Source organism: Maylandia zebra, linkage group LG23 (assembly GCF_041146795.1).
Source record: "Maylandia zebra isolate NMK-2024a linkage group LG23, Mzebra_GT3a, whole genome shotgun sequence".
Lineage (NCBI taxonomy): Eukaryota > Metazoa > Chordata > Actinopteri > Cichliformes > Cichlidae > Maylandia > Maylandia zebra.
In genome coordinates, this window is record NC_135188.1 from 6,698,994 (window position 1) to 6,726,925 (window position 27,932).

Below are 27,932 nucleotides of genomic sequence, written 5' to 3' on the forward strand. Positions count from 1 at the left end.
ACGTTTTAGGGTTAACTTGTCGAAGGCCTATTTGCTGGCATATCAGACTGTAAAAGTCATGAGCCAAAGACCAAAGCCTCCTTTATCCTCTAATAACTGACTCCAATACTTACAATAATTTACAAAAGAATTTAATGTTCTCTTCCTAATGACTTAAAATAAGAGACTGAGTACATAAACTCATGAGTGAGGTGTTTAATGAGGGCTGTTTTCCAACGCACCATCTGATATCCCCATGTTGGTGTTGTTCCTGGATCATCAAAGCTAATGTTTGTCCAGGTTTAACACTGCAACGATATCCTAACTATAGCCCCGTAACCCTAACCAAGATCACATGTTAGCCCTCAACCCAAACCCCTCCTTTTCTTGGATGTTTTCCTGAGTGGACATGGGCAACGTTTTTTTTCCACATCACAAAACTATGACACCATAACACTGTGATTGGTCACTTGTGATACTGAACCAAGGTCAAAATGAATTATGATGATTCAGAAACAACACTAACACAGGGATATCAGATACACCTTTACACAACTGGAAATCTCTTTGTAACTACAGTCGTTGCCCCAACAGGCCATCGGAAAGAACTGGAAAGCTTTAAGAGACTTGACAAATGCCTAAACAGAATATTAAACTGGGGAATACAGAGTAGGACAGTGGGAGCTGTGGTAAAACACTTGCAAAAGCAGCAGAAAAAACATCTCCAAGCAAGTAAAAAGTAAAATCCTAGGGTTCCAATAAATTTCCACTGGCCATTGGTGTCACTTCCCTGCAGGTCAATATGGCTTCCTCATCAGCAAAGCAAGCAGCTTTGCATGTAACTAAGTAAGAAAAGCTCTTAGTCACCATGTCTAACAGATGAAAACTTCATTGTTTTTATAGAGATCAGGTCATAGAGTTCAGACCACATCAGCAGCAAAACACACAGAGTACAACGTAATAAGAAGTAGACCTCTCTCTGACACCTGACTCACACTTTTCATGGATCTGGTTCGACTATTGAGGTTGTGACAAACTGCTGCGTTAGTGCCACTGAGTTCAATAAAAGAGTAGCTTCTTTTGCAGTTTTTAAACCTAAATAAGCTTGTTTTTAAGGTTAGTGATGAAACAATAAGTTATATGAATTTGACATAAAGCAAGTGACAGCAACACCACCGCAAATACTACCTTCAGTTATGGCTGCTTCTATGCTTCGTCCTGTAGCTGTCAAAAGAAAGGTTCCTTTCAGGAGGAAGAAAGCTTTTTGATTGAGCTTTGGATTTTTTGTGTGTGTCTTTAATTGAAACCTTATGTGTGGCATGTGGAATTCTGGGACGTTGGCAAACTCCCAGGAATCCACAGAATGTGATTTTTTTTCCTCCCTCCCTCTCTCGCTCTCTCTCTCTCTTACTCTGTTTCTCTTCTCTCCCTCTTTTCCCCCCCCCTATTTGCAGGGGTGTCTTACATCAGCCCAGTGAGTCCTGGTGAAGGCAACTGACGGACAGAGAGTGAGCGAGCAACAGAGAGCAAGGTTTGGAGGGTTACATCCAGCCGCCTGCGTCTCACTGGAATAATCTAAAACCATCAGTGAACAAATGGTTTGAAATGAAAATAAAACCTTCTTAGAAGTAAGTCACTCATTTCTTTTACTTTAAAAAAACAAAAACTTTTTATTCTCTATGTTAGGACTGTTAAGACTGATCAGCTTTCTTGGCTCTCTCCTTGAATTATTTCCTCTTGGGAGGCCCGTTTGCACACGCGATCCAGACTTCTGTGTACTTTTGTGACTGAAGCAGCTTCTGTTTGCATGGCAGACGAGAAGAGTGGACAGCAGAACAGAGCGATGCGGTGCCGCATTCAGACTCCTGTCTGCTCTGCAGTGGATGCAGCTGTTTTCAACAGAAGCTATTACTTACCGTTTGGCTTTGCTGCGGTTGACTTCAAATGTGATTGAGGCCAATTCCTTCTTTTCACTCCTAAAAATCTTTTTATTTCTAATGGAAATTAAAATTGAAGGAAAGAATATAATGCAAACTTCTCTTTGCAGGCTAAGATCTTCCGATGTGGAGTATTTTTTATTCTCTATGTGCTTACTGTAACTTTAAGACAACACACATGTCTACTGTTGACTGGCTTAAATATAATTCTGGAGTTTGTTGCGGTATTGACTTCATCATACAAACCCCTCTCTTCTGTGCGGAATGACTGTGCGTATTATTTTTACGGGCATAGCTAATGAAAAAATGATGTGACTTCTTTTCTACTGCCGTGCATCAAACTCACACATATTTTGTGTGTTTTTGTGGCCTGGAAGTTTTGGAAAACTAAAACAACTGACTCATTTCATGCTGCTTAGATCCTCTCTGTGGTCACCTGGTGAAATGTTGAAATTTGAAGTTGCAGCTTTCTAAAAAAAAAACACGCCTTTGTGTCACTGAGGTGATGTGTGTACTTCGATGTAGGTGTTACGTAGGTGGTATGTAGGTATCATCCTGCGGTATGTGGGTAATAGATGTTCACACAGAGGTCGCTTTTGTGCTTTGCCGAAGAGCGCAGGATATGGACTATGAGCTCAGAGCTTTGACATTTGAACCACGGTGCCCAGCTGAGGTGAACAGTCATGAGAGGTGGCTCTGATCAATGGAATAATTGTTAGAGGAAGGTCACGCTGACACTCAGGTATGCGTATGTAGTCTGGGTCTAATATGGGGATGGATTTCTTTTCTGGACAAGCACTTTCATTCCAGTAATGCAAAAACCTGATGCTGACCCCAGTGGCTTCATAATATCTGAAGTGATTTGACAAAAAAATGCACTATTTTATTAGAGCTGATTGCTGAGACACTGTTGATGGCACAAGGCTGTGACTTCTGTGCAGGACTGTAATTGCAAATGCTATCTCTGCTATTAGATCAGACACTTTCTCTGTGAGGACCAAATAAGTAATAGAGTAGGAACAGACAAAAGAAAGCAATAAGTCAGATTTCATAACATCACCGCAAATTAAGTCCAGGAATGTACTGATTACAACAAACTGTGGATTTATTGCAGTGTAAGACTATATGGGTGTGGCTTTTTCCTTTAAGCTCTCTTTGTTGTGTCCCTGCTTGGCGTGTTATTGTGTTAATAGGAAACCATCTTTATCATAATAATTGAGTTCTTTGCCAAAGCAGAATTAAAAGAAGTTATTTCCTATTACGTTGAAATATATGAAACACTTGTGGTTGATGCAAGAGGGGAGTGGACCCATATATTTTACTTGCTCAGACTGTTGGTTTAAGCACATGCCATCACTCTGTTCTCCATATATGTCAGTATCTGATGAGCAGCTGTGTGCAGATGCATATAGGCGCACACCCAGATAGAGAGAATAAAAGAAGCAACAGGAGGAATTATGCATTTCTCCTGCACGCCCTTTCAATTAGCAACCCTTCTGTCTCGAGCTTTGACGCTGACTGACATCCTCACATACAGACCCAAATCACCCACCACAGCAAAGGTTGTAATTTCAACCCTACTTTCAAAACACTGCACTAGAGGCACCCGGTGCTTACTTAGCTTAGCAGTAACCCGACACTGACCTTGTTTGATTGGAAGTGTTTTCAAATCAATGCCTCTGGCAGGAGAAAACCAGCTGTGCGCTCGTTAGCTGAGGTGCATGCTGTAATTTGGCATAAATAGATCCATTTCAGGGAACGTCATGGCTAAAATACTGCGCTGTTGACTTTGTAATCCCACATGTGCTTGAACTTCGACCCTGCCCAAACCACCACCCATATCATCACCTTTCTTTTGAGGGGCATTACGCAACGTGTAACCCAGAGAAGTCTACCTTTGTCCTTCTTATTTCTGAGTATGTCTAATTGGTGTTTCTCTGAAAACTATATGTTGATTTGTCTTCAGTCATGGAAAACATATATTTAATTTCCGCTGTAGAATAATTATTAAGCTCGCTGCTTTTGTCCAGAGAGAGCTTATTCTCGATGTGTATCATGAAAGCTAGGTAATTATAAAGGAGCCAAACTAGAGGTGCTCATTAACACAAAGCAGTCAGAAATCCTCCTCTCTCTGTTTGCACGTGTCCTCAGCTGTCCTCCTTCTCCTGTTTACATGTGGAAGTCTTTTCTTGTTTGTTTGTTTGTCTGATGCTCATCATCCATCTCTTCACCTCAGTTCTCTCATGCCTTCCCTAATTACAGAGTGTCAGGGACACTCTGAGGCAATATCTCAACATGAGAAAAACCTCATGACTCGCTGCAGCCTGCTGCTGCTGGGTACAAATGACAGTCTTGGCTTTGAATGAGTTGTCACTGCTGAGTTGTCACTGCATGGACAACGCCGGCCTTTTTTTCTGGAACCACTGCTATCTGCTCTGCTGTGTCGACTTGTTTTTATTTGATCCTGTTACAAAAAATACAAAAGAATTTATTGAAATCATTCTGTTTTAATTAGTGACCTTTTGGACAAGAATGTGCTTTCAGTTTGAAAGTGGGTGGCAGTGAATGTATTTTTTTTTATATATTATTCACTTCAGTGGCAGTCACTGATATTTGTGAGTCAGTGTGCTGTTTAAATTTAAGACAGCCCCAACTGCCACAGTCAAATGGCTTCAATGCACAAGTGCTCTTGAGCTGGGCGCCGTGTGGCGGATAGAGCTCTGCTTTAACGGGGGAGATGGAAATTGGCGTGAGATGCTGTTTTTCCAATCTGACAGTGTAGCTGTAAAGTTCAGGGCCTGCATATTCAATCAAACTGGATCTCCACTCATAGATTTTGGGCTACTCTCCTTACATAACAAACACAGCCTGTAGCTGCACAATATTCACAATGAACAGTTTGTGCCTTTGTCGAAATATTTTGGTGGAGTTTGCAGGTAAAACTCTGTGCCCGGTCAGCCTGAGGGTGCTAAAAATGACGCTTCAGTCTCTCCTGCAGGTTCTCACATTCTTTCTCCATTTTTACAGCCTTTTTTTTACAAGCACTTGTATACTGGCTTGAACAGTTCGTGTCCTCAGGCAAGTTTCAGTCCCCAGTGGCACCATCGCTGGCGTACTCCAACAGGTGTGCTCCTGGCTGAATGCGTTGTACACAGTTATGCTGTAAAAGAAAAACCCCTTTGCTTTATTACATAGTGTATTGGTGGGACAACCGCCTTACGCAGCCTTTAAGCCATCATGTAAGCAAGCAGTACGAAGACAGAATCCAGACAGTTTTTCTGTGTAGATTTTCAATCATCTGAATAACGGTAATGGACCGAAAAGAGATCTGGTTGCCTTATGCTTTGAACCACTTACTCCAGCTCTACTGGCTTTTTTTAAATAGAGAAATTTCTGCGAAGCTTAAAACAAAGTGAAATATGACAGTATGTCACAAAGCTGCGTGTGATATGGTGTTTCTTCTACAGCGCTTTGTGACTGCTGTTCCAGGATAACAATAAATAAATAAATAAAGCAGCTTTGTGACTCAGTAATAAAGAAAAAACAAAAAAGACGCCTCGGCACAAGATGTGACACATAATATTTCCCCTGCACAGCTTTTTAAAGGAAATAAACAACACGAAGGCAACAAAAAACAGACTGTTTATGTGAAGAGATCCGGCAGAGGTTGTCTCCAACCAGTGAAGCAGTGAAGGACCTTTGCTTTTCAGCTTTGGGTTTCACGTTACTGTAAAACTATTGCTTAGGAAGCGGAATCTTGTATTCATCCACAGTGTCGCAGAGCAGCATTTAAAGTCTGCCGTGTCACATTTGCATATGTGGTGTAAGATATCCCACATTTAAGCATGTAACTAAGGACTTCTCCCCACATGTCACAACATTTTATGTGGACAATAGAGGATTGTTTTCCGTGGCGTTTTTCCTTTCCAGTCACAATAATTTAATTGTGTGTGTGTGTGTGTGTGTGTGTGTGTGTGTGTGTGTGTGTGTGTGTGTGTGCGTGTGTGGGCCTTCTTCCATGCATGTCCCTGCTCCTCATTCTAAGATTTTACGGCTGTGTGTTTACATGGCTCCACCTGGGTCTGGTTGTGAAATACAATTCGGATTCCATACTTTTCCATAAAAATAAAATATCTGTGATTCTATATTACAGCCTTAAGGGAGAAACAAGAGGATATAATAGAAAGCACATGTGGATGGTTATGGTGCATAGCATACGGGTGCACTGAATAGCAATCAGACCTGTGCACATAAACACACTCACACTAGTACATGTGCTCTATGCAGGGCGTGGCTCTCGGTGCAAAAGTGCTTCTTATTATCTTATTACCAATTTGGTACTCATGCTCATAATTTTTCTACCACGTGTCCTGGCATTAACACAGAAAACAAAAATGAGGGGAAAATAATAGATAAGAAAAATAATGGTTGACTTTTAAGCATTTTCTTATTTTCTGCCTTATGTATTTACTCATATTAAATCTGACCAAAGTTAATAATAGATAATGAGATCAGCATGTGTGTAAGTAATCCTTATGAGCCCAAATCTTGGGCTTCAGACTTCAGTCTACTATTGATACCATTTGAACAATAGAAGTGCTTTAAAGACAGGCTCCATTACATTCCAGGTCTCCAACAAAACCCAGTTTAAAAATACAAGGTAGCTAATAGATGTGTTTTATTGTTTTATTCATAAGATCAAAATGATTTAGTGGCCATTAAAATGTGTTCAGATTTGGCAAACTGATAACGATTCATCTCATAAATCAAGACATGCCACTTTGCCGTATGTTAGTGGGCTTAGTATTAGCATAAGATTACGCTCCATCCTTCCTGTGCTTCTTAAATCAAGAGCCTTTGTGCAGTCAGTCGGGACAAGGGGCGATATCTAGGAAGCAGAGTAAAATATGAGCAAATGGAAAAGCAAGAATTGAGCAGTGACATTATAATGTGTTTACCCTGGAAATTAACCTGTCATGCAGTTATTTTTATTTTCTAAAAGCACTGTAGTTAAATTTCATATTTTAATCAACGTGAAGTCATACAGTTTGACAGAAATTATGGCCTGTGTTTTAGCGTTGTGATTATAAAACAGAAGATATAATTTTCTAAGTGCCTCCCTAGCCTCAGGCCTTTGTGCTTTCCTTCACCCCCTCCTCTTCTGTCTGGCCACTGATATTGGCAGGACAGTTTTTGGTGCCTGGATGGTGAAATTCTCAGTCTTTCTCAACCGTGCCAGCCTCGCCTGGCTGCTTCCTGTCATGCGAGGGATCCTGTAAAACCTCAGATGTTGATGCTGCTGTGTGTTTGTATGTGAGAGAGGCAGGGAGTAGAGCCAGGTAAACCTGTGTGTTGACTTTACAGTTTTTCCCAGGCTGCAGGCCCTGGTGCACCAGTGTTACTCTGTGTGCTTTGCCCGTTACTCCCGAGCAAATTAAATTATTTACACAAACATATAAAGCCTGGGAAAACAAAATAAAATCCCTGTGCATTTTTTTTCTTTGGCAATGTGAGTGCTCTGCAGGAGGACTTTGCAATCAGTGCATGAGCGCCTGTGAGACTGCCTTAATATTTAGGTTGAATAGTTATTCTTCTGAATTGTCCAGACTCATCAGTTTACCTCAAAGGTATTTAAGACGTCCTTCAGGTTAAAAAATGTGTGTGCTGTGCGTGTGTTTCTTTCTGCGGCCTTGTGGGTTTCTGAGTGGAATATCTGTCCTTCACCACTTCCTGAACTAGCCAAGAGAGACCTGATATCGACCCCAGAAACAGAAATTTGAGCAAACAGTTATTCCATTCAGGAACGTTCTGCTCCAGCTAGATAATAAACTTTGCTTGCTGCTGATCACCGCTTGGTTTATAACAACCTGTTTTCAATCAAAGGCTAGAGCCCTATCACAGAGGCTGAAAGTCATTATTTCTAAAAAACATAATGTCTGTTCTAACATGCAATAACTCTGAATAGCTTTGGCCATAGATGTTGTCCTGAGTGGGGTCTAGCCTCTAGCATGTAAGATTTTGTGTAAAATGTAAAGTAACCCAAAAACTCCCAGTGCGAGCAGGAACATTTAAAGCACGTTTTCTATCATATTTGAGTCTTGGTAAGACAGTATGTATAAATAGCTGTTATGCTGGACTATATTGTAAGTCAAGAGGAAAATAACAATTCATTATTGGTGCTAAAGTATTGCATTTGAATCTGTTTTGAGGACATCCAGCTCTTTTGTGGATTCATTTGGTGTTGGAATAATCGGGAAAAAAAAGGTTCCCGGCTGGAAAAAGTTCACCAAAACACCCCCTCAAGTTGGAACAACAACTTTTCCAAGTTCTGCACATGATTTGCCGAGTTCTTGACGTCATAAAAGCACACGCGGAGTATGAAAGGAAATGTTTTGTTGGCTATAGCAGCTTTTGGTCAATCGTGGAAATTCACATATTGCAGACCACTTTTATAGTATCATTTAATCTGTAGTACTGTATTAGATTGTAACATTACTTGCCATCCATCTACACTGTCTGAGACTAGCTAGAAAGCTTATTATCAGTGAATACATAAACAATTCAAGTAAAACTATTTTATTTATTATATGCAAGAAACAGTTTCTCATTGTAGCATCCATGTTATTTCCATTTTCTGACTTAAAGCACTTGAACACAACGTCAGAAGAATGACCTTCTGACTCTGGAAATTCATCCTCCTGGAGAACATGTGAACGCACAGCTCAGTAGGAATTTACTGCAAGTATCTACTTAGCTTAGCATAGGATAAACACTCAAGACTGGGGAGTCAAATAGCCTTTTTCTGGCCTGCTAGCACCCAATTTTCACACTTATAAAGACATCTATGCAAATAGAAAAACAGAACAAGTTAGATTAGATTAAGCTAATATAACCAGTGGCTGACAGCAGCTTTTTGTAAAGAGACACATAGGAGAAAAGTATTTATCGTCTAATCTAAGTCTTTGCAGGAAGGGAAAATAACATGTCTCCCAACATGTCAAAGTATTCTTTTCACCAGGAGGGCTAACTTATCGACCCATGAGGGGCTGAACATGTAAGCCTGTGTCTCAGCCGACCTGAGGGTGAGGCCCCTCGCGGTCATGATTTCCTGCATGGGGAATATGTATGTAAATGTAACTCTTGATGATGTGGAATTATAACAAGTTTCTTCATAAACAATCAGAGTTTCAAAATGACACTAATAATGACAGATGAGTTTAACCTCAGCTGAAAATCGGGTTCTTGCCTAATATTGTGACTGAAGATAGAGCACTCCATTATGACATTTAGCATATTATGTTTACAGTCCCCTGAAAAGGATAAGCGGAAGCGAATGGATGGATGGATGGATGTTTGCAGTCCTAGGGGAGGCACACAGATGTATTTAAAAGAAGAAATTTCCATGCTTTCTGTTTTTTATATGCTAAATAGTTATGTCTATGGCAGCATATGAAACCAGAAAAAAGGCCATCCTCAGGGACTCTTCATTCCACCGATGGCTAAACATTTTCACTCAGGGAAAAAGGAAACTTTTGGAGTTGGAATACAGTAAATGAGGCCAATTTTCCTTTTGAGCTATTGCCTCGGCATTTATAACTTATAGTCTGGAGATACAGCTCGGTAAGGTGGAACTGATGTGAAACTCACCACTCTGTTATGTATCTTGTCACTCTTGACAATTATAAACTGGTGAAGTCATATATTTGACTTTTTTTCCTAAATTTTGTGGCCTCTTTGGAGTATATTTTTACTATAGATTTGTATGCTTTTACAGAATAACTTGTAACAGGAAAGTTTCCCCGGACACATTGAAATGTGTCATGCCTGCTACTCTAAAGCCTTTTGTTTTGATTGCTTTATACACTTTCTGCTCAGGTTTATTTTTTGTTCTTTTTCTGAAAGCTTTTGGAAGTGTCCGCAGTTTATTTTCAGAAATGTGAACCTTGAGCGGGCCTTGCACCGGTATAGACTTTCCTGAAGGTTAGCTGTCTTAAAAGATAGGTGATCAGAGGTGTAGACTCTCTCATGTCTATGAATTTAAAACGTGAGGCGGCACACAGATACTTGGATATGCCTAAGTCAGCAATTTAACATGTTCAAAGTGAGAAAGTTATAAGGCAAGAAGGATCAGAAATACAGTACCAGACTACAAACTGTATATCAAAGATGTATGTTCCTTCCAAAAGTGTGAAAGTGTCTTAAACTTACCTTTTTGTGGCCATGTTGAGAAAATACACTGGATTATAGATCTAAGAAAAATGGCCCTAGACCTTCTTAAAAACATTTTAACAAGTTTAACACTTCATAATAATAATTTCCTAAGAAAACAGCCCCTAATAGGGTAAAAGGGTATATCCAAAAGCACACCTTTATTTGTGGAGTCCACCTTGTGTTTGGCAAGGTGCATTATCCCTCAGTTTCCAAGTCAGACCCGCCTCTCAGTCGTCAGTGTGGTTACAACACCAAAATTGCAGCAAATTGGCAAAAATGATCACCCTAACAGTTCATAACAGGATTTCATTAACTAATGGGTGATGTAACGGTGGCTACATCCATCTTTTACATATAACCGATCCCAAAGCGAGGCCTCTGGACATCACTTTAAGAACTACACCATGACAACAACCGTAAAACACGCTCGTTATAATTCATCTTGCTTTCCTTCTTCCTCAGAGCTCCGTTTATGAGTTGACATGTCCTCTATGGAATCATAGCCCTTTTTCATCCAACACCTCTTTTGTGCTTCCATCCTCACCTCGTTTCTCCCCTCCCGTGGTTCTCAGTCTCGCTGTTTACACTGGATTGCATGTTGTGAAAAATGCAGGCCAAATTTGGACCCGGTTTACCTGGGCGCCATCGTCACAGTAGAGAGCAGACTTTACCTCAGACCAGTGATATCCAAACCAAACTCTGCCTGCTAGTGTTGAAGGATTGTTTAATTAGCAGGAAAATGGCAGACATATCGTACCTGGAAGGGGACACTATTTCCATTTTCACCTCAGAGAATTTGAATCCCGTGTGTGCTCCAGCAGGCTGAATAACAAAGGGCCTGGAGGTTGTTCTGCATATGTACAGGTGGGGGTGTCTGTGTATACCCAGCTCTCCTAACTTTTTCCTGTGGTGTCTCTCAGGAGCTATCAGAATAAATTCACCTCTGAAGGGTTTGTGCAGCTGGTCTCCAGTTTCCCCGTCTTTTACTTCACCATTGCTACTTGTGTATTTCATCATGAAATGAGACAGCTAATTTTCTCTTTATGGAAAATGTTAAATATACATAATATGATGAATAATAGTACACTTTAAAATTACTCACCAATTATATTTTAATCATATTACATGGTTTAGTAATAGTTTAATGAGATACTTTCTGTTTTTCTTTATTTTTTTCACATGAAAGTCTGAAATTTTTCTTTGGAAGTGCAAAGGAAAAATCCCTGGAAAGGATACCTTTTGAAACGGAGATAGGATATGAATAAGTTTTTCCTGCCGTGTTTCTGTAAGAGGAGAGCGGAGAGAACTTTCCAGAAATGTGGACCTGTGCTGGGTTCTTAGCACTGTGGACTGATCTGATGTTACTATAACAGGGAATAAAAGCTGTTTTATTAATACAGGTATGGAAAACACACCTGGAAGTTGTGTAGCTGTATTCCGGGGAAGCAAACAACTCTTAAAAAACGGGTTTAATTTTTATAGATTAGACTTTATAGTTACATTTTTTTGCCTTCTAGATTTGATTTTGTCACAACATACGTAGTTTATCCAGGCTGCTGCTGAGCCGAGTCTTTTCACTCAGATTCCCGGTGTTCTTACTACAATTTGAGCTTTCACAGTAGTCTTTATTACCATATTAAGCACTTTCCAAACCTCTGCAATTAAATCTTAAAGTAAATTATGTCGAGATCTGTGGTTGTTCAACACTTTCTAACTTTCTGAAGGTCCGTGAATCGGGAATTAGGATCCATCTGCTGTAAAAACAGAGCTGGGGTTTTTATAACTGACTAAACAGTTATATGATTATTTGTGATTCATTTTTGTTGTATCACATTTGCAGAGTTAAGATCTAAGGAGTTTTAGGGGAAGTTCAGTTGTATCAAGTGAGTGATAAGGAAATTTATTGCCCAAATTCTCCAGAGCAGCAGAGTCCAAATGTATTCATTTTCAAATTGCAGTTTTGAAGCTGTTACTGATTAAACTTTGGAATATTTATATGAGGAAACCTTAAAAAAATGATGTTTAAAGCTGAGAAAAAGTTAAAAACTTTAATAAATAATAGGCCATACATTTTCCTCTGCTTATCCATTCAGGGTTGTGGTGGGACTGGAGTCTATCCTTGGTACATCAGGTACTCCTAGGTACACAAATGACTTGCACAGGTACACCCTGTGTCAGTCATTAGTCTTCTGAAAGGTTAACACAGAGATCTAGACAACCATGCATGCTCACATTCACACACAGGGCCAATTTAGAATCATCAGTTTACCTAACATGGATGTTTTTGAAGAAAACCCATGCAGACATGGAGCGAACATGCAAAATTCCAGCATCTTAAAGGGCCTCTCATCCCCATACAACAAACAAATGAAAGCTAGACATTTTACTTTTGGCAAGAGAATAAAAAGCCATTATTATCTAAAACATGTTTTTCTTGGTGTTGTTGCCATTTAAAGACATTTCAGACTCACTTTTTGTGTTTGTCAAATGTACCCCGCCTTTATTTGTGTAAAACCTGCAGGTTTTTCAAGTTTGTCTTTATCCACAGGAGTCATCTGTGATTACAGCGTGCTTTGCTCGCTTACTGAAAGTATATCTGATCATTAGTTTTAGAGATAGTGCTTTGGAGGTGTTTCAGAGGCTGGCCTTTTGATCTGTTGATTACAACTCAGGGGACCACCAATTATCAACAGGAGACATGGTCTGGGGATTCAGCCTCTCTGTGCTCAGTTTTGTCAGTCCACATATTTAAGTTTAGATCTAAAGCGCTCCAGACTGTCTGATAGTTGGTGAGCAGTAATGTGAAATGTATGTTTGCACGCAAACACACTGGTATGCTCCTTTGAGAGTCTCCAAATGTATAACCAAAAGTCAGTTCTCCTCCCGGACATACAATACAGGCAGTCTTTACATAAATGTTCTCCAGCACATGGTAAACACATTTTTGACTGCCACATACACGCAAGCCATCAGGTGTTTGTGTTTCATTAGCTACGAAATGCCAAGAGGAATTAAGCTTAGCAAAAGCGTCTCAGTGGGAAATGGCCGTAACATGAAGCTGCAGGAAATAGCAGTAAGAAAAAGCAATGAGATTATGTGTGAAGGTACAATGAAAGAGGCAAGTCAGGGTGTAATAAGTGTCACAACATGCACTGGGTGGACTCTCTGTTCTCTGTGCTCAAGCAATCAGAGAATTCATAACTAATGTACAACTAATGCTAAATCAAGCATTTTGATAGGATTTTGTTCTTAAACATAAGGCGCGATTCTAAACTTCTTGTAAAAACAGTGTAAGCTCAGGGCTACAAAGCTATATTACACCTCCTGACCCAGTATGAACCTTCCAGATCCCTCAGGTCATCTGGATCCGGTTTTTTATCAGTTCCCAGAGTCAGAACCAGACACGGAGAAGCTGCATTCAGCTTTTATGCTCCATATATCTGGAACAAACTCCCAGAAAGCCTCACATCAGCTGAAACACTCAGTTTATTTAAATCCAGGTTGAAGACTCACCTGTTCTCAGCAGCATTTGAATAAAACACCAAATCCACACTTTAAGCTTAAATTTCAAAACTTACATTTTAGCTACTGATTTTATCAACTGTTCTGATTTTATCTACTGTTTTTTTAATCAATTTTAAATCATGCTTTTTATTTGTTTTTGTTTTTTAATGTCTCTGTAAAGCACTTTGAATGACCTTGTTGTTGAATTGTGCTATATAAATAAACTTGCCTTTCCTTACACTCCTCATTTATCCTCAAAACTGAAAATACACTGTTTGATTTAGGTGACAGAGCTGAATGAAGGATGAAAAACACAGGAGGAGTGCTCACTATCTTTGAATTTATCTTATCGTTACCTGTTATCGTTACCTGCACATTTAATGTCCAATCTGAGTGCACTTCTTGTTCCTGTGTGCGTCTTAGTCAGGTAATGTTTAGAAACACATGCTGCAGTGCAGGCGTATCTATAGGCGGACAGATCCTGTACCGCATATATGTTTGATTTGGACAAACTGAAGTTTCAGCAAATCTTGAAACAGATGACAGCAGATTGAACATGAAATAAAATGAACAGAGGCCTGCACTGTGGTGAAACTCTGTTTCATTGACCAGACTGCTGCTCCTTTTGTTATTTCAGTGGGAGAATGTCAGGAATATGTTGCTTTTGGCCCGAGACGAAGACCAGGAAATGTTCGATACAGACACACACACACTCACTGTGATGTTTCTTTATGAAAATTCCCACAATGTTCTCTTAGTTTTGCTTTGCATCACGTGTGTTTTAGTTTAGATAACCTTGCTTTATTGATTTCCTCTACTACCAAACAGCTGAACAGCGTGTAGAGTATTCTACGCTGTAAAATGTTAAAGCAAAACTAGACTTCAGGTGTTAAGTTCTGATTTCTTCAAGCAGACACACGGTGATCAGGAATGTGCAAATTTAGTGCGGAAACATAAGTGGAAGCTTTTGCTAATGCTGGCGAAGCTGTTCAGAGTTTTAATAGTCTCCTTTAAAAAGATCAAGCACGCTGGCATTTCATTGATCTCTTTCATCACTTTTTGCACTTTTACATTTGCACAGTCACAGCATTTGTAAATGTAATCTAAAAAGTGCTACAAATAAAGGCTGATTATGAATTGGATTTGGTGAGAAACTAGGTGTTTCTCTCTGTTGTTGGATGGACTGGTCAGTTGGAGGCGGCTGGTTGGCTGAGGTCATGTCTGTGACTCAGTGCCTCAACGTCTCTTTCCCCCTCGCTTCATAATTTGTCCCTTCGTTTATTCGTTCCTCATTTCTTCCTATAATTAGTGTGCATTATGTAAAATCATAAAAAAACCCAACTTTAACTGAGACTATTTTGTCTTCTTTGGCTGAAATTTAAACATCCCTACAGTTAGATTTTAATAGCTCTTTCACAGAGCGATAAAGCTCTAAATAAAGGGAAATTCCAGTTTTCGGTGGCAGTTATTGTGTTTTTTATTGAGTGAAATAAAAACATGTTTCCAATTAAACTGCCATTTTCCTCTTATATATCTAAACAAATGTTTTTGTTCCCATGAATACAGGAGGAGTTAGTACAAAATGTAATCTGGTCATCCTGCAGGCACCAAAGAGTTCACAGTTTTATCCCCGAGTTTATGAAACTGTCTTTCAGGTGTTTGCATAACCCGCTGTTTCCATCTTGTCTTTCAGGTTGGAAGTCTGTCTCTTTGCACGTGTTTGGGATGAAGCACCTGTGGGACATTCACTTCCTCCTGCTCATCCTTGTCTATTTGTTAGGAGGCGTCACGTCACAGGTCAACCCAGGTGTGTGCAAAATGAGATGACGTACTGTGTTGAGCTCCCATTTTTCTGTCCTTGGGTGTCTGAGGGTGTAATAAGGTCATATTCAAGAGTTTGTGAATACTATAAAACCACTTTTGTGAGTTTTGAGTAGGGATTTTTGGACTCAGTGCTGCAGCCCAACAGTCCAGACTGCAACTGATTCAGATTCTGGATAAGTGCTGCATTGTGGGAGCCATGTGGTCCTCTCTTTCTGGTTTGGCCTCTTTGATCCCAGCATGCACGCCTTTCTCCAGCTCTCTCTTCAATGTATGTGTGGTTTTTGTGATGTCAATGAAAAGGGACCAATAATTTTTTTTACAAGGAAATGGGGTAGCAACATTTAATGGGCAAAGATTGAGTCAAAAAGCAACCAAAGAGAGCTTTCTAGTTATTGTTGAAATTGTAGAAATGCAGCAGATATTTGCCAGTAAAAACCTCGAGCTGGCTACTGTTTATGATTTCAGTTTCAAAGCTTCTGTCATCAGGTTCAGTTTTCTTTATTGTTGAAAGAATAATGAATGACATATATGCCACAGTATTTCAGATCTAATAACAGTAATTAATAATGGTTTTGTCAGAAAAGTTCAAAACAGGGTTTACAGGTTATATCCCGACAGCTCTGCCAAGAAATGTTAAAAAAAAAAACACAACAGTGGAAAAAAAAAAGTGCCCCATCACTTCCACATCCTCCAGCCTTTCTACACCCCACTTCCACTTTCAAAATAAAACTTTCTTACATGATGTTCTGCAGCATTTTAAGACCGTAAACCCAATTTTATTTTGAGAAAGTATGAAAGTAAAAGCAAACATGAGGTCATGATGACAGGCCTGGGGGTTTTCTGCTCTCTCAAATGGACACTGCTGAAACAAAACTACAAACATTACATTTTTCAAACCCACCAAACCAAAGTATTTTTTTAAGAAACACAACTTTTCTTTTTCCTTTTTTTAAACAACAGCTGTTTTCTACATGTTTCTTTCTCATTCTCACCACTGAACTGCACAGGCAAACACAAATACTTACACAACCACATCACAGGTAAACGCACATTTGAACCTGACTCACTCTGGCACTCATTTATTCATCAATCCAAAGACAACAGAATAAATTCAGCCTGGTTGCAATTGAGATCAAAGGGTGTCAAGGAGTATAAGTAAAATAGTGCCTGCATGCTGTGGTTACTTTCAAGCATTTCCTCATACGTAGTTATTAATAGCTGCATTTCTGACCTATATAGTCATATGTGAAAGCCTTTTCAGGATTCAGTACCAAAACTTTCAAACATGTCTTATGAGACATCTTCTCAATTACACGTTGAGTGTTTGACTCTGTTAAAGCTTCTCCCTCTTGTCTGTCTTCTTTCCTTGTTTTTGTGAGTGAGTGAATGCATGTGTGCGTGTTTGTGCGCCTGCTTGCATGCATATACCCGCATGCACACGCATGCTGTGATCCAGCTATCCCACTGGAGTCTGTGGCTAATGCATACCAGACATTCTGACAGCAGGAAAGTCCATTGAAATAGGCTCTGTCTTTCTCCCCACCATTTCTGTGTTTGTGTGTGTGTGTCTGTGGGGTGTGCAATTCCCAGTATCTGACCACTTATAAGTCAAGGAAAAGACTGTTTGTGTATCTGATCGTTGTCAGCGTTCAACAAGTTCACCATTTAAGACCTTTGATCCCGTTTAAAATCTGATCCAAACCATTGTTTAAAGCATTCACATCCGCTGTCACTGTCCTCCGCTAAAAACTCAAATCTCAACCTGCTGTAATAAACGGAAGCAGGACATATCCACCTATAATTCTGTCTAATGCTTTACTTGTGCTGCATTGAGAAGTGAGTCGTTTTTTCACTGTGTGGAAATATTCACTGCTGAATTTAGTGGAGCTAAGATGCTGAGTGATGCCAACTTTCCCCTGTTTAAAATTCCCAAGCAATGGAGTTATACCATCCCTGTTTTTCCCATTTTAATCGTGAGTAGGCGAACTTTATTTCACTGTGGAGAGAGGAGGAGGGCGGGGAGGAAGTGTGGACACGAGCACAGGCCAGGGCAGAGCATCCAAATATTGGGCAGTACTATTATTGTGTGGGCTTCTTCTTTTGAGGATGTTTAAGTCTTGAATGAATGAATGCAGTCGAATTTGAGAGCTTATAAAAGTGAATTTCACTACAATAAGAATATAAATTATGTGAGGTGAGGAATTAATTAAATGCCAGTCTTTGCAAATTTGCTGCTGCAACCTAAATATCAAGAAGCTTATAGTCAAATAACTTGGTTAATGGTTTATATTTACAGCCTGGATGCTAATGGTAAATGGCCTGTATTTGTATAGCGCTTTACTAGTCCCTAAGTACCCCTAAGTGCTTTACACATCCAGTCATCCACCCATTCACACACATATTGGTGATGGCAAGCCAGATTGTAGCCACAGCCACCCTGGGGCGCACTGACAGAGGCTGCCGGACACTGACGCCACCGGGCCCTCTGACCACCACCAGTAGGCAACGGGTGAAGTGTCTTGCCAAAGGACACAACAACCGAGACTGTCCAAGCCGGGGCTCGAACCGGCAACCTTCCGGTGCAAACTTCCATTAAAGCCCCAGTTTCTAATGTGTGTCCTTGGGGAAATTAATTGCCCACCATTGACCCAGAAGCTGCTAAAATGGTATGCACAGCAAACCTTTCATATCACATGCAATTTTTTGATAGAAATATTGATTAATTCAGCTTTAAAGCAACTGACTTAGGTGACTGACTTGAGCCATAACCATGTAAATTCCCATTTGTGGCCACAGTGGCTGCTATAAGTTTACATGGTCATGGTCTCGGAGATACAATAAAGCAGACAGCTTATTTATAGGCAATGAAACCAAAACATGACTGACACATAAGGGACAGGTATGTGAACATAAACTTTCATGACTGCGGTGTGTGTGTGTGTGTCTGTGCAGTCAGTGGTTGAACTGCAAAAGCTAAAGAACAAGTCTGCCTTTCAGTGCAGGGTGCGGTAAAAATCAAGAGGTGAGCGAGAGGTTTGGTCCATTGCTTCTTCATCGCTCTCTCTCTTTATTCCTCCACCACACAAGGCAAGTATTTTTCCACCTTTTTTCACGGGGGATATTTTTAGATAGCGCAGCTCAATGTGAAGCCTGATGGGTTGTGGTGATGGTGGTGGTGGGTGTGCACATAAGGGGAGTGGGGTATGTGTCCATACATCCAAATGCACACACTGGACTGCCCCCACAACTCACCCCGGGGGTCACCTCTGAGTGGGTCGGGTAGATAAATAAACACAGCAAAAACCAACATTTGGAAGAGCGGTCACACATCCGGCAGGGCGTACTGAAACCCGCCTCTTTCTCGCTTTGACTCTCTCTGGGATGTGGTTAAAGGGTCTGATAATGGCTCCTGTTTCATTCGTTGCGTCTTGGGCAATTTCACCTCAAAATGGTCACTGAAAGTATTCTCTTAACTTTTGACTGTGTTTCATAGCAGAGACAGTTAAAGTAAATAACAAGAGCTGCTGTGCTTTGCTCACTCACTCTCCACCTCAGTGTCTGTTTACACTCTTCACCTCTGTGCGAACGAGACTCTACTGGCATTCAAAAGTGCGGGAGCGCCAACCACCTCAAACCCCCTAATCTAGCTGGACTGAGCTGCCACAAAAGGACAGATTTCAGCTACATGTCAGTCTGAAACCAGTGATTACTATTCATCGTTTGTTTTCAAACAGTGTAGTTCTTTGACTGGATTGGGATTCGTGTATTACACATCTCTGCAGTTCATCTTGAAGGAGGTTTGATTATTTTTTCCCCTTTACTCCAGCTGTCATTCGTGCAGTTCGAGCACCTGAAATTGTTTTGTAATTACGCATCTAAGGATACCACTAATTTACTTGGAACATGAGATGAGTAGGATGGTTTTGGTTGATGTGGTCTGTTTATTGCCACAGCGATCTGGTGCATGGAGAGAAATTGTAGGAGGGGAGGGATATAAACAGTAGGGGATAAATGATGCGGGATGGAGTGAGGAGGGCAGCAAAGGTTAGTGAGGACAAGATGAGAGGAGGTCAGAGGAGGTAAATGTAGACATCTGGAAGAGTTTTTGTTTGTGCTTCCTTCACCGTGTCACTGCCAAAACGAAGCTTTCATGCGTGTTTGTGGTTTCATCTACTCTTGCTCTTTTGTGTATCTGTGCGCGCTCCAACTTCCAAAACGTAAGGCGTCTCCCCATCTCGACTATTAAGCAAATATTTGGAGGAGATTAGGATCAGAGGAAGAAAGAATAACAGGGAGACATAAAGAGCAAGAGGAGGACACAGGAGGCCTTGGACCTCAAGCTCTTGCTGGCATCTTCTCAAAGGGTTTTTTTGTGAAACAAGGGGCCAGGCGAACTTGATCAGACTCCCTTTAACTTCCACCTCCAACCTAGCTAAAGGCTGCGACCTGATGCTATCACACATGCAGAAATCAAATTTTTCAAAGACTCTTTCATACATGGTTCAAAACAGGTTGCATGGTGGTCATATCCTATTAGGTGGAATTAGTCTAGGAGCCAAACATAGTATCTCTCCCAACCTGTCAAGAGTGCCCCTTTTTTGGCCTCTGAAAACACCCATAAATCGCTTAATTCATTCAGAGGCGTATAAAAGTTAATAGATGCCATGTTGGCTGGATCACGCTCAGTTAGCCTCTAGCTCACTGAGTCTTAATGAGATGAAGATTTTGTAAAGCATGCTGTTAACTTTAATCTCTTTTAACCACTCAGATGGTCAGAGGAGAGCAAGGAGGGACCACACAGGATGGGACACAGGGGAGAGAGGAAGAAAGGAGCTTGAGGGGGTGGAGGGCCATGTAGGAAACGATGGGCATAATGGTTTTATTGACCGCACAGTGGGGGCACCAGTCACTCTGACCATACACACACACACACACACACACACACACACACACACACATGCATAGAATAACTCAATCCTCATGTGCTTGATACCAGTGCTGTTTTCACTGGCAGAAACACCGAATGGATACAGCTTATTATTTCAATAAGGAACCACAATTTGAGGGCACAGAGTGTGTAGTCGTGTGTGTATGCGCATGCATATGTGTGCAGTCCTCCCACAGCACTACCCCACCCCTTCGTCCAGCACTATCCATCAAGTTTTTCAGGTTTCTTGACAGAAGCTGGGAATGAAATATTTCTGTCTGGTGAATGTTTGAGTACGAGTTTGAATTTTCATCACCGTCGAGCACTGCGGAGGGTCTGGGGAGAGTTAGGGGAGACGTTTGCTTAACAGTGTGATAACTGATTTAAGTACAGGAGGTGGACAGTCTCCCAGGAAATTCCTGCTTAAAAAGAAACACTTAAGTAGAAGTGGTCCTCTTATCAAGTTAAAAAATACCGTGATGATATGTTGGTGCGACTGCAGGTTTAACAGAGGTGGAACGAGTTAGACTAGAAGATTGATACAATATTTACTGCTGTTTGTAAAGACATGGCCAAGAGATATTTAGCTTTGAGTCTTCTTAAAGTGGACCTATTATAGTTTCTCTTATTTTGATCATATATATTGTTAGTAAGCTTGTGTACAAAAGCACATACTCTAGACTGAGAAAATTTAGCTCCTAATCAGTGGTTTTAAACGGATTTCTGCTCATTGAGAGTGGATGTCCTAAAAATGATTATTTCAGACACACAGCTCTGGCTGTGAGCACAGAAGTGCCATAAACCTGCTTTTTTCTAGCCTTCTGCTTGTGAGGGGCGGCCAATCAGTGGGTGAACTGACCGGCTATAGCAAAGACCATCATGAGGATTATTCTAACTACAAGGAACCTCTACTAAATTCCAAGAATTCAAAAATAGCTGGGCTGAAAAACCTTTCATTTTTTAAACAAGAGGATATATTGAGGTTGAGCTAAATGTATTAGTATTTTTAAAGCTAACTGTTTTTTTCAAAGGGCTGATAAAAATGGGTGACAAACAAAGAGAAAACAACCCAATAAAGAGTGTCTTACCAAGGTGGTGGGTGGCTCTACTGGAAGCTTGGAAAAACATTTTTCCATTTTTCTGTCATGACAGTGCTTTTGGTGGTGGAAAGCACTGTCACTGGTCCACAGTCTCCTGTGGGTGTTCAGTTTGGTTAGGGTCTGATTACTGGAAAGGCCAGAGAGTGTGATTTACATTGTGCACATATCAAACTGTTCAGTGACACCCTCGCATCCACTGGATGGGGACATCGTCACACTGAGAAAACCACTCACATCTGAGTTAGGATTAGCCAAGTAATATAGTTAAATATTACTCCACTATGAAAACATAATTGTCTGTGTCAGTGTTTTAGTATTTTCTTTCATTAATGCATCAATATGTAGGCAGCTTCTTTATATATGTATCATTATGCTTTATATCTGATGTTGTCATTCTTTAAAATGTCATTCTGCCAAGACACACATGTGGAATATGGATTCATTTCCAACATAGGCAGCAAGACACAGGAACACAGAAGGCAAACACAAAGAGGACATTTAATGCTGATAGTCCATACCCAGTTATTCAGAAAGTAAATCCAGGGACTTCAAATATACAGAAAACCAAGCTCAGAGAATATACAGCTAAATATACAATGTGACAAAGGAAGGCTGAGACAATACATACATATATACAGAAGAGGTAATGAGGGAAGAGAACACAGTTGGGGAACTAAACAAAGCTGAAAACAATCAAGACAATGGGCAGGTGTAGTAAAACTAGACAAAATACAGAAAGCTAAACATTGACCAAAATAAAATGGGAAATAAAGACTAAACGAGAAAAAAACTAACTTGACACAGGAGATGAGAAGGAAAACAGGAACACTGAAAGTAAAAGGGCAAACACAGAGTTATGGAGGGACAGAGAAGGAGCATAGAGGTGAAATTAATTTAAAAATAAATGCCACCAAAAGTAACAAAGACTCAACAAATAAAGGAACGCAAACAGACTTCAGTCTTAAACAGCAAAAGTAGGAAATAGACCATAAAGAGCCCATACAAAGCATCAGAAAATAAACAAGGCTTCTAAGCACAAGATAATTAAAAAAAAATACCTTAATGAATAGAAAGCTAAGTGCAAACTAGACACACACACACAAACCCAATCAAAAAGACAAACTAAAAAGCAAGACTCAAATGACAGGCTAAATATAAAGTAGGACCACCAGGAAGGTATAATAAATAAAACAGAAAGCTAAATTTAAACAAAAATGAAGAACAAAACCCAAACAAAATATGAATCATGCTCAAAACAAAAGAAAACATGAGCTCACAAAAACTCAAAACCGATGACAAAAGAAACTGTAGCTAAAGACACAGAGCAACTTGAGTGCTGTTAAAAATACACAATTTCAGAGTAGATAAACACAATTACAAAAAACGTTAGACTGCAAACATTTCCTGACTAAAGTAGCTGAGTATATGTACTAAGTTACTTTCTGCAAGCTGTGTAATACTAACCAATCTGGTTTCCATTTTTCCCTCATCAGAATTTTTAATAGGCTGAAAAAAAGGAAACCAGTGGAAAAATCATATTTTCCTGCTTGCGTCGTTACCAAAATGCTACTGTGTAACTCTGGCCTTTTCATAATTGCATAATCAAAAGTGGACTCACAGCAAGTTAAAAGAGAATTACTGCTTTCACAAGTGCTAGTAAAGAGAAAAAGCTTCTCATTGACAGCAGTACTTGTAATCAGCAACCCCCATCCCTCTGCCACATGCACCCCACTGGCTCGGTGGTGTTTATGGCTGAGAAAACATCAGGCTGCTTTGTCTGTCTGCTTGCATATTTGTGATTTCAATTGATGGATGTTGTGGTGTTTCAGGTGTGTGCCGGTATCCTCTGGGGATGTCAGGAGGACAGATACAGGATGAGGACATTTCTGCTTCTAGTCAGTGGTCTGAATCCACAGCTGCAAGATACGGCAGGTAGGTATCTCTCTACAAACTCTTACATACGTGTTTCATGGCATGTGTACCCTGATAATGAGTGAGTGTGTGTGTATATGTGTGGGTGGTTTATCCTGCAAGGTGCCTGTGCCTGTTTATTTGCAGTTAACCACAGACTGGGGTATCAGTTCTAACCTACAGCCGCATGATTGTGTGTCTCTGTGTGTGTCTGCTCTAGAACTTGGGTGGCCCTCAGTAAGTATCAGGATAATGATGTAATATACTTTCCCCATCCATCCTGGCTGGAGTTTCAGTCTTGCCCAGCGCCGTCTTTCCTGTGCCAGGCCCCTGCCTGAAATTAACACTTTAAGATGAATTTACGATGCAGCCTTTCACCAAAAGTGTTTTCATAGCAGGCTGCAGGAACTGAAATCCAACACTGAACTCACTTTTACTTTCCTCTCACCTTTTTCTTCTCTGTCAAGTCCTAACGTTTCTGCTCTATTGCTCCCTTTCCGGCTGTAATTCTAATGTGCACATCTACTATTATTTGTCTTTCTCTCTCCCTCCATTTATTTCTCCAGGTTGGACTTTGAGGAGGGCGATGGCGCGTGGTGTCCGGAGATAACAGTGGAGCCAGACAACCTGAAGGAATTCCTCCAGATTGACCTGCGCTCCCTCCACTTTATCACGCTCGTGGGCACCCAAGGTCGTCACGCAGGAGGCATGGGTAATGAGTTTGCCCAGATGTACAAGATCAAGTACAGTCGTGATGGCAGTCGCTGGATCTCGTGGAGAAACAGACAGGGCAAGCAGGTAAATGCACCATAGAGTTTGTCCTCTGCAGTAAATCAGGTGAAATTACATCTTTTTCTGGTTTGGCAGTCATATCTATTTGGACCTTTACAGCAAATGATAACGCTGTACTGATTTTACCCTTTTAGTGCCTCTCATTACTTGGACCTATTATGACTGCGTTTAAAGTGATGCAATGGCTTTGCTATCTATAAACTCTGTGACTCTCAGTCATTAGTGTCTGCCATAACAGTGCATTTGTTTGACCTCCAGGTGATTGAGGGAAACAGAAACGCCTACGACATTGTCCTCAAGGACCTCGAACCGCCCATAATTGCTCGCTATGTCCGCTTCATGCCAGTCACAGACCACTCCATGAATGTCTGCATGAGAGTGGAGCTCTATGGCTGTGAATGGCTGGGTAAGTGGTGGATCAGGTGGAAGGGAAAACCGTGCAGAGGGAAAAGTGGGAAATATAATGAATAATGTGCAAAGAACTGTAAAGGCAATTCAACAAATCCTCCTCATCTTTGAGCCCATAAAGATAGAGAGGATCAGCTGAGGATCTGTTGCTTTTTAATGACAGGCAGGGCAGTGTCTGAAAAACACTGGTGCCCTTAATGAGTATATGGCAAGAAAAATATTAAACATCTACTTTATAGGCACTTTAGTCCCTTTACATGGTAACTTTTTTTTATTAATCAGTGAAAAAAGAGCCAACGTGTACTTTTTAAAGCACTTTTTCTCTGTCTCTGCTCCCTTAAATATTATGCAAAAATCAATGCCCAAAACCAGCTTTAAAACTGGCACAAATGCCATGATGTATTATTTTGAAACCCTGCATGCTTCTTATGCTCATGTGAACACATCCTTGTTTAAAATTCACGTGTATAGCTAATGAATCAATAAAAAGCTGGTTAATTAATGACATTACTCCTGCAAATGCACTTTCAGTTTTGATTAAATGCATTGAACTACAACATTGAATAAACCTTTGACGTATTTTGCCATATTTTTTTACACAGTCCCATGAAAAAGGTGCCTTTGTTGAAACATTTCCAGATTTTAGTGCATGAAATAATACTGCATGGCTGAATAGGTTTTGAATATGAAGTAGTGAAATGTTTGTGAAGCAGACTTTATTGGTCATGTTAGCAGATTGTTTTGCTCGCATGAGGATGACAAAGAAAAAAAGAAAGCAACTGCTTTTTAAAAGTCACTTTACCTCCAGCTTGTTAGAAGCTTTAAGGGGGTGTCTTAAAGTAAAAGTGCTATTCAGTCGGTTTTGTTCATTCCTTGTGCTACATAAAGTCCTTCTTTTCTCAGCGCTGGCAAAACAGTCCCGTTTCTCCCATACTGCTCCTAAACATTACATTTATATTCTTCGTTTCCTCGTTCTGCCTCTTCATCGAGGACTATTACTGCTACCAAAGTGGAAAATTCCACCCGTCTCTTGTGACGCTTGACATTTTGGTAAAAATCTGAACTACAATGTAAAACAAACTTTGTGGTTTTCAACAAAGGCTTTCTGCATGACGTGAATGATGGATCTCATAAAAGTCCATGGGATTCTCACTTAAAAAAGAGAAAAGAATAATTTTTCTTTGCTTTGCAGACGGCCTTGTTTCATACAACGTTCCAGTGGGAGAACAGATGAATTTGCCCGCTTATCCTGTTTATCTCAATGACTCTGTGTATGATGGAGCGATCATCTACAGGTGTGTGACTGTTTAATGTATTGGGTTTTTTTTTTGTCATTTTCCTCCATCACACACAACCCTCTCACTTTACATCCACCTTCTTACAATCCTCCCCTTTGCCATGTTGTTGTCCAGTTTCTATGGTGACAGCAGAGACAGACAGTGGTGAGTGGGCCATGGTGGTTTACTGTTAGGCAATACCTCATGGGAATAATTGAGTCAAGCCTGCTCACACAGTTACAAAACCAGATTGAACCAATCTGAGTATTTTGTTGACATTCATGTTTGGGTTATGGTAGGGTGAATAATCTCCTCCATGACACAAAGCTTCTTTTCTCTGTCAAGGAAAAAGGGCAGAGGGAAAAGAAAATGGACCATATTACAATATCAAAGCCAAAAGCCAAAGATTAAAAAATGATTTATGCAATGCTGCCACCTAGTGCTGGATCAACATATGAAAAGTGTTCCTACTAGGGCTAGTTAGCCTTTCCAAAAATTATTTATTTTTGCCCTTCAGATTTATATTGTGATATAATTTGTATTATCCAGTGCATAATAGTTCTCTCTTCAAAACAATGCCTGTAGCTGTTTGGCATTTGAAACATGATATTTTACTCTCAAGATTCATTGTTGTATTGTTTTTTTATTTATTTAATTTAAATATAGTGACGTCCTTAGTTACAAGCCAAACACAAATACCTTTGGATCAAGTGGAATTTCTTCTGAGTTAATCACACCACATGTCACACTGACCTCTTCCCCAAATGTTTTAATCTCTCGGCTAAATGCAGTGAAAAGACGTTTCTTCAACTTCTGTTTTAGTAACCAGTTGTAGTAACAGTTATTCTTCAGTATGAGGCTCCATAGAATTTAAGATCGGAGCATTAAGCATGCTCTACCTCTCTGTTTCTCAGTATGACAGAGGGCTTGGGCCAGCTGACTGATGGAGTGTGTGGCCTGGACGATTTTACAGTAAGTCATGAACGCAATGGATGGCCAGGATATGACTACGTGGGCTGGAACAATGAGAGCTTCCCGAGTGGATTTGTAGAAATAATGTTTGAGTTTGACCGCATACGAAACTTTACCACGATGAAGGTGAGGTTCGTGATCAGAAAAGCTGAAATTCTCCATGACTGTTCAGCTCCACACATCTCACCGGGTGGCTTTTTCCCCCGCTCAGGTCCACTGCAACAACATGTTCTCGAGACACGTCAAAGCCTTCCGTCAGGTGGTTTGTTACTTCCGCTCTGACTCGGACTGGGAGGCCACGCCACTCTCCTTCAGCCCAGCGGCGGATGAGAAGAATCCGACTGCCCGCTTCGTCATCGTCAACCTGGCTAATCACATGGCCAGTGCCATCAAGTGCCAGTTCTATTTTGCTGATGCCTGGATGCTGTTCAGCGAGATCACCTTCCAGTCAGGTACACATTTGAGAGCTGTGTGATGCTCTCTGCTAGTCTGTTATGTATTTAGAATAGGTTTGTATGCTGTCATGCTCATTTCAAGCTCTGTGTTTTTATTGATTAAAGTACTTTCATATGGTTAAAAAAATACTTATGCCATACTGGGATTTTATAGTGGGCTTTGTGCAGCCCTTTCTTCAATCCACTGTCTGAAACAAGTAGCTTTCACTCCTGCCTCATATAAGCCTGCCTTCTTCTGATTGGCTGCCCCTCGTTTGACTTCTGCAAATAGCACCAAGTGCTTGAGGGCACCACTTCCTCTCTTTGCAAGTCTGGAATTACTGAAAAAATACTAAATACTACTATTTTCTCACTATGCTTTAATAAAAAGTTGACAAGCTCGGCTAATTTCCGATCAACTCTGTGCCATCTGCCCTTTCAGACACAGCCATGTACAACACAACGCTGGCTCCACCCGAGCAAACACCTAACACACCACCAGGTTAGTGCAATACTCACCTCACTTACACTAATAATACACCTATCAGTTACAAAATCTGTGGCAACACCCAACGACATTGGTCTGAGCATTTGGCAGTGATAATGAATGCACCAACACAGCATGCAAACTATCAAGGGTTTAACTTACTGATGTC

The 27,932-nt window shown here is 40.5% G+C and overlaps 1 protein-coding gene across 4 annotated transcripts in view; it reads left to right on the plus strand.

The window, feature by feature from the left end:
• Positions 1–1,441: 1,441 nt before the first annotated feature.
• The window catches only part of ddr2a (discoidin domain receptor tyrosine kinase 2a), a 31,536-nt gene continuing 5,045 nt past the window's right edge, over positions 1,442–27,932 (plus strand). For 3 of the 4 annotated variants that reach the window (XM_012920109.3, XM_004554855.3, XM_012920110.3), the window contains exons 1-9: positions 1,443–1,607; positions 15,325–15,438; positions 23,312–23,414; positions 23,960–24,191; positions 24,444–24,591; positions 25,786–25,888; positions 26,785–26,968; positions 27,054–27,294; positions 27,719–27,778. In XM_012920109.3, coding sequence (XP_012775563.1) covers positions 15,357–15,438; positions 23,312–23,414; positions 23,960–24,191; positions 24,444–24,591; positions 25,786–25,888; positions 26,785–26,968; positions 27,054–27,294; positions 27,719–27,778 — 1,153 coding nt within the window. In that variant the 5' untranslated portion in view covers positions 1,443–1,607; positions 15,325–15,356. Of the gene's footprint in view, positions 1,608–15,324; positions 15,439–23,311; positions 23,415–23,959; positions 24,192–24,443; positions 24,592–25,785; positions 25,889–26,784; positions 26,969–27,053; positions 27,295–27,718; positions 27,779–27,932 lie in introns of all 4 variants that reach the window. The other variant, XM_012920112.3, reaches the window with a different exon arrangement.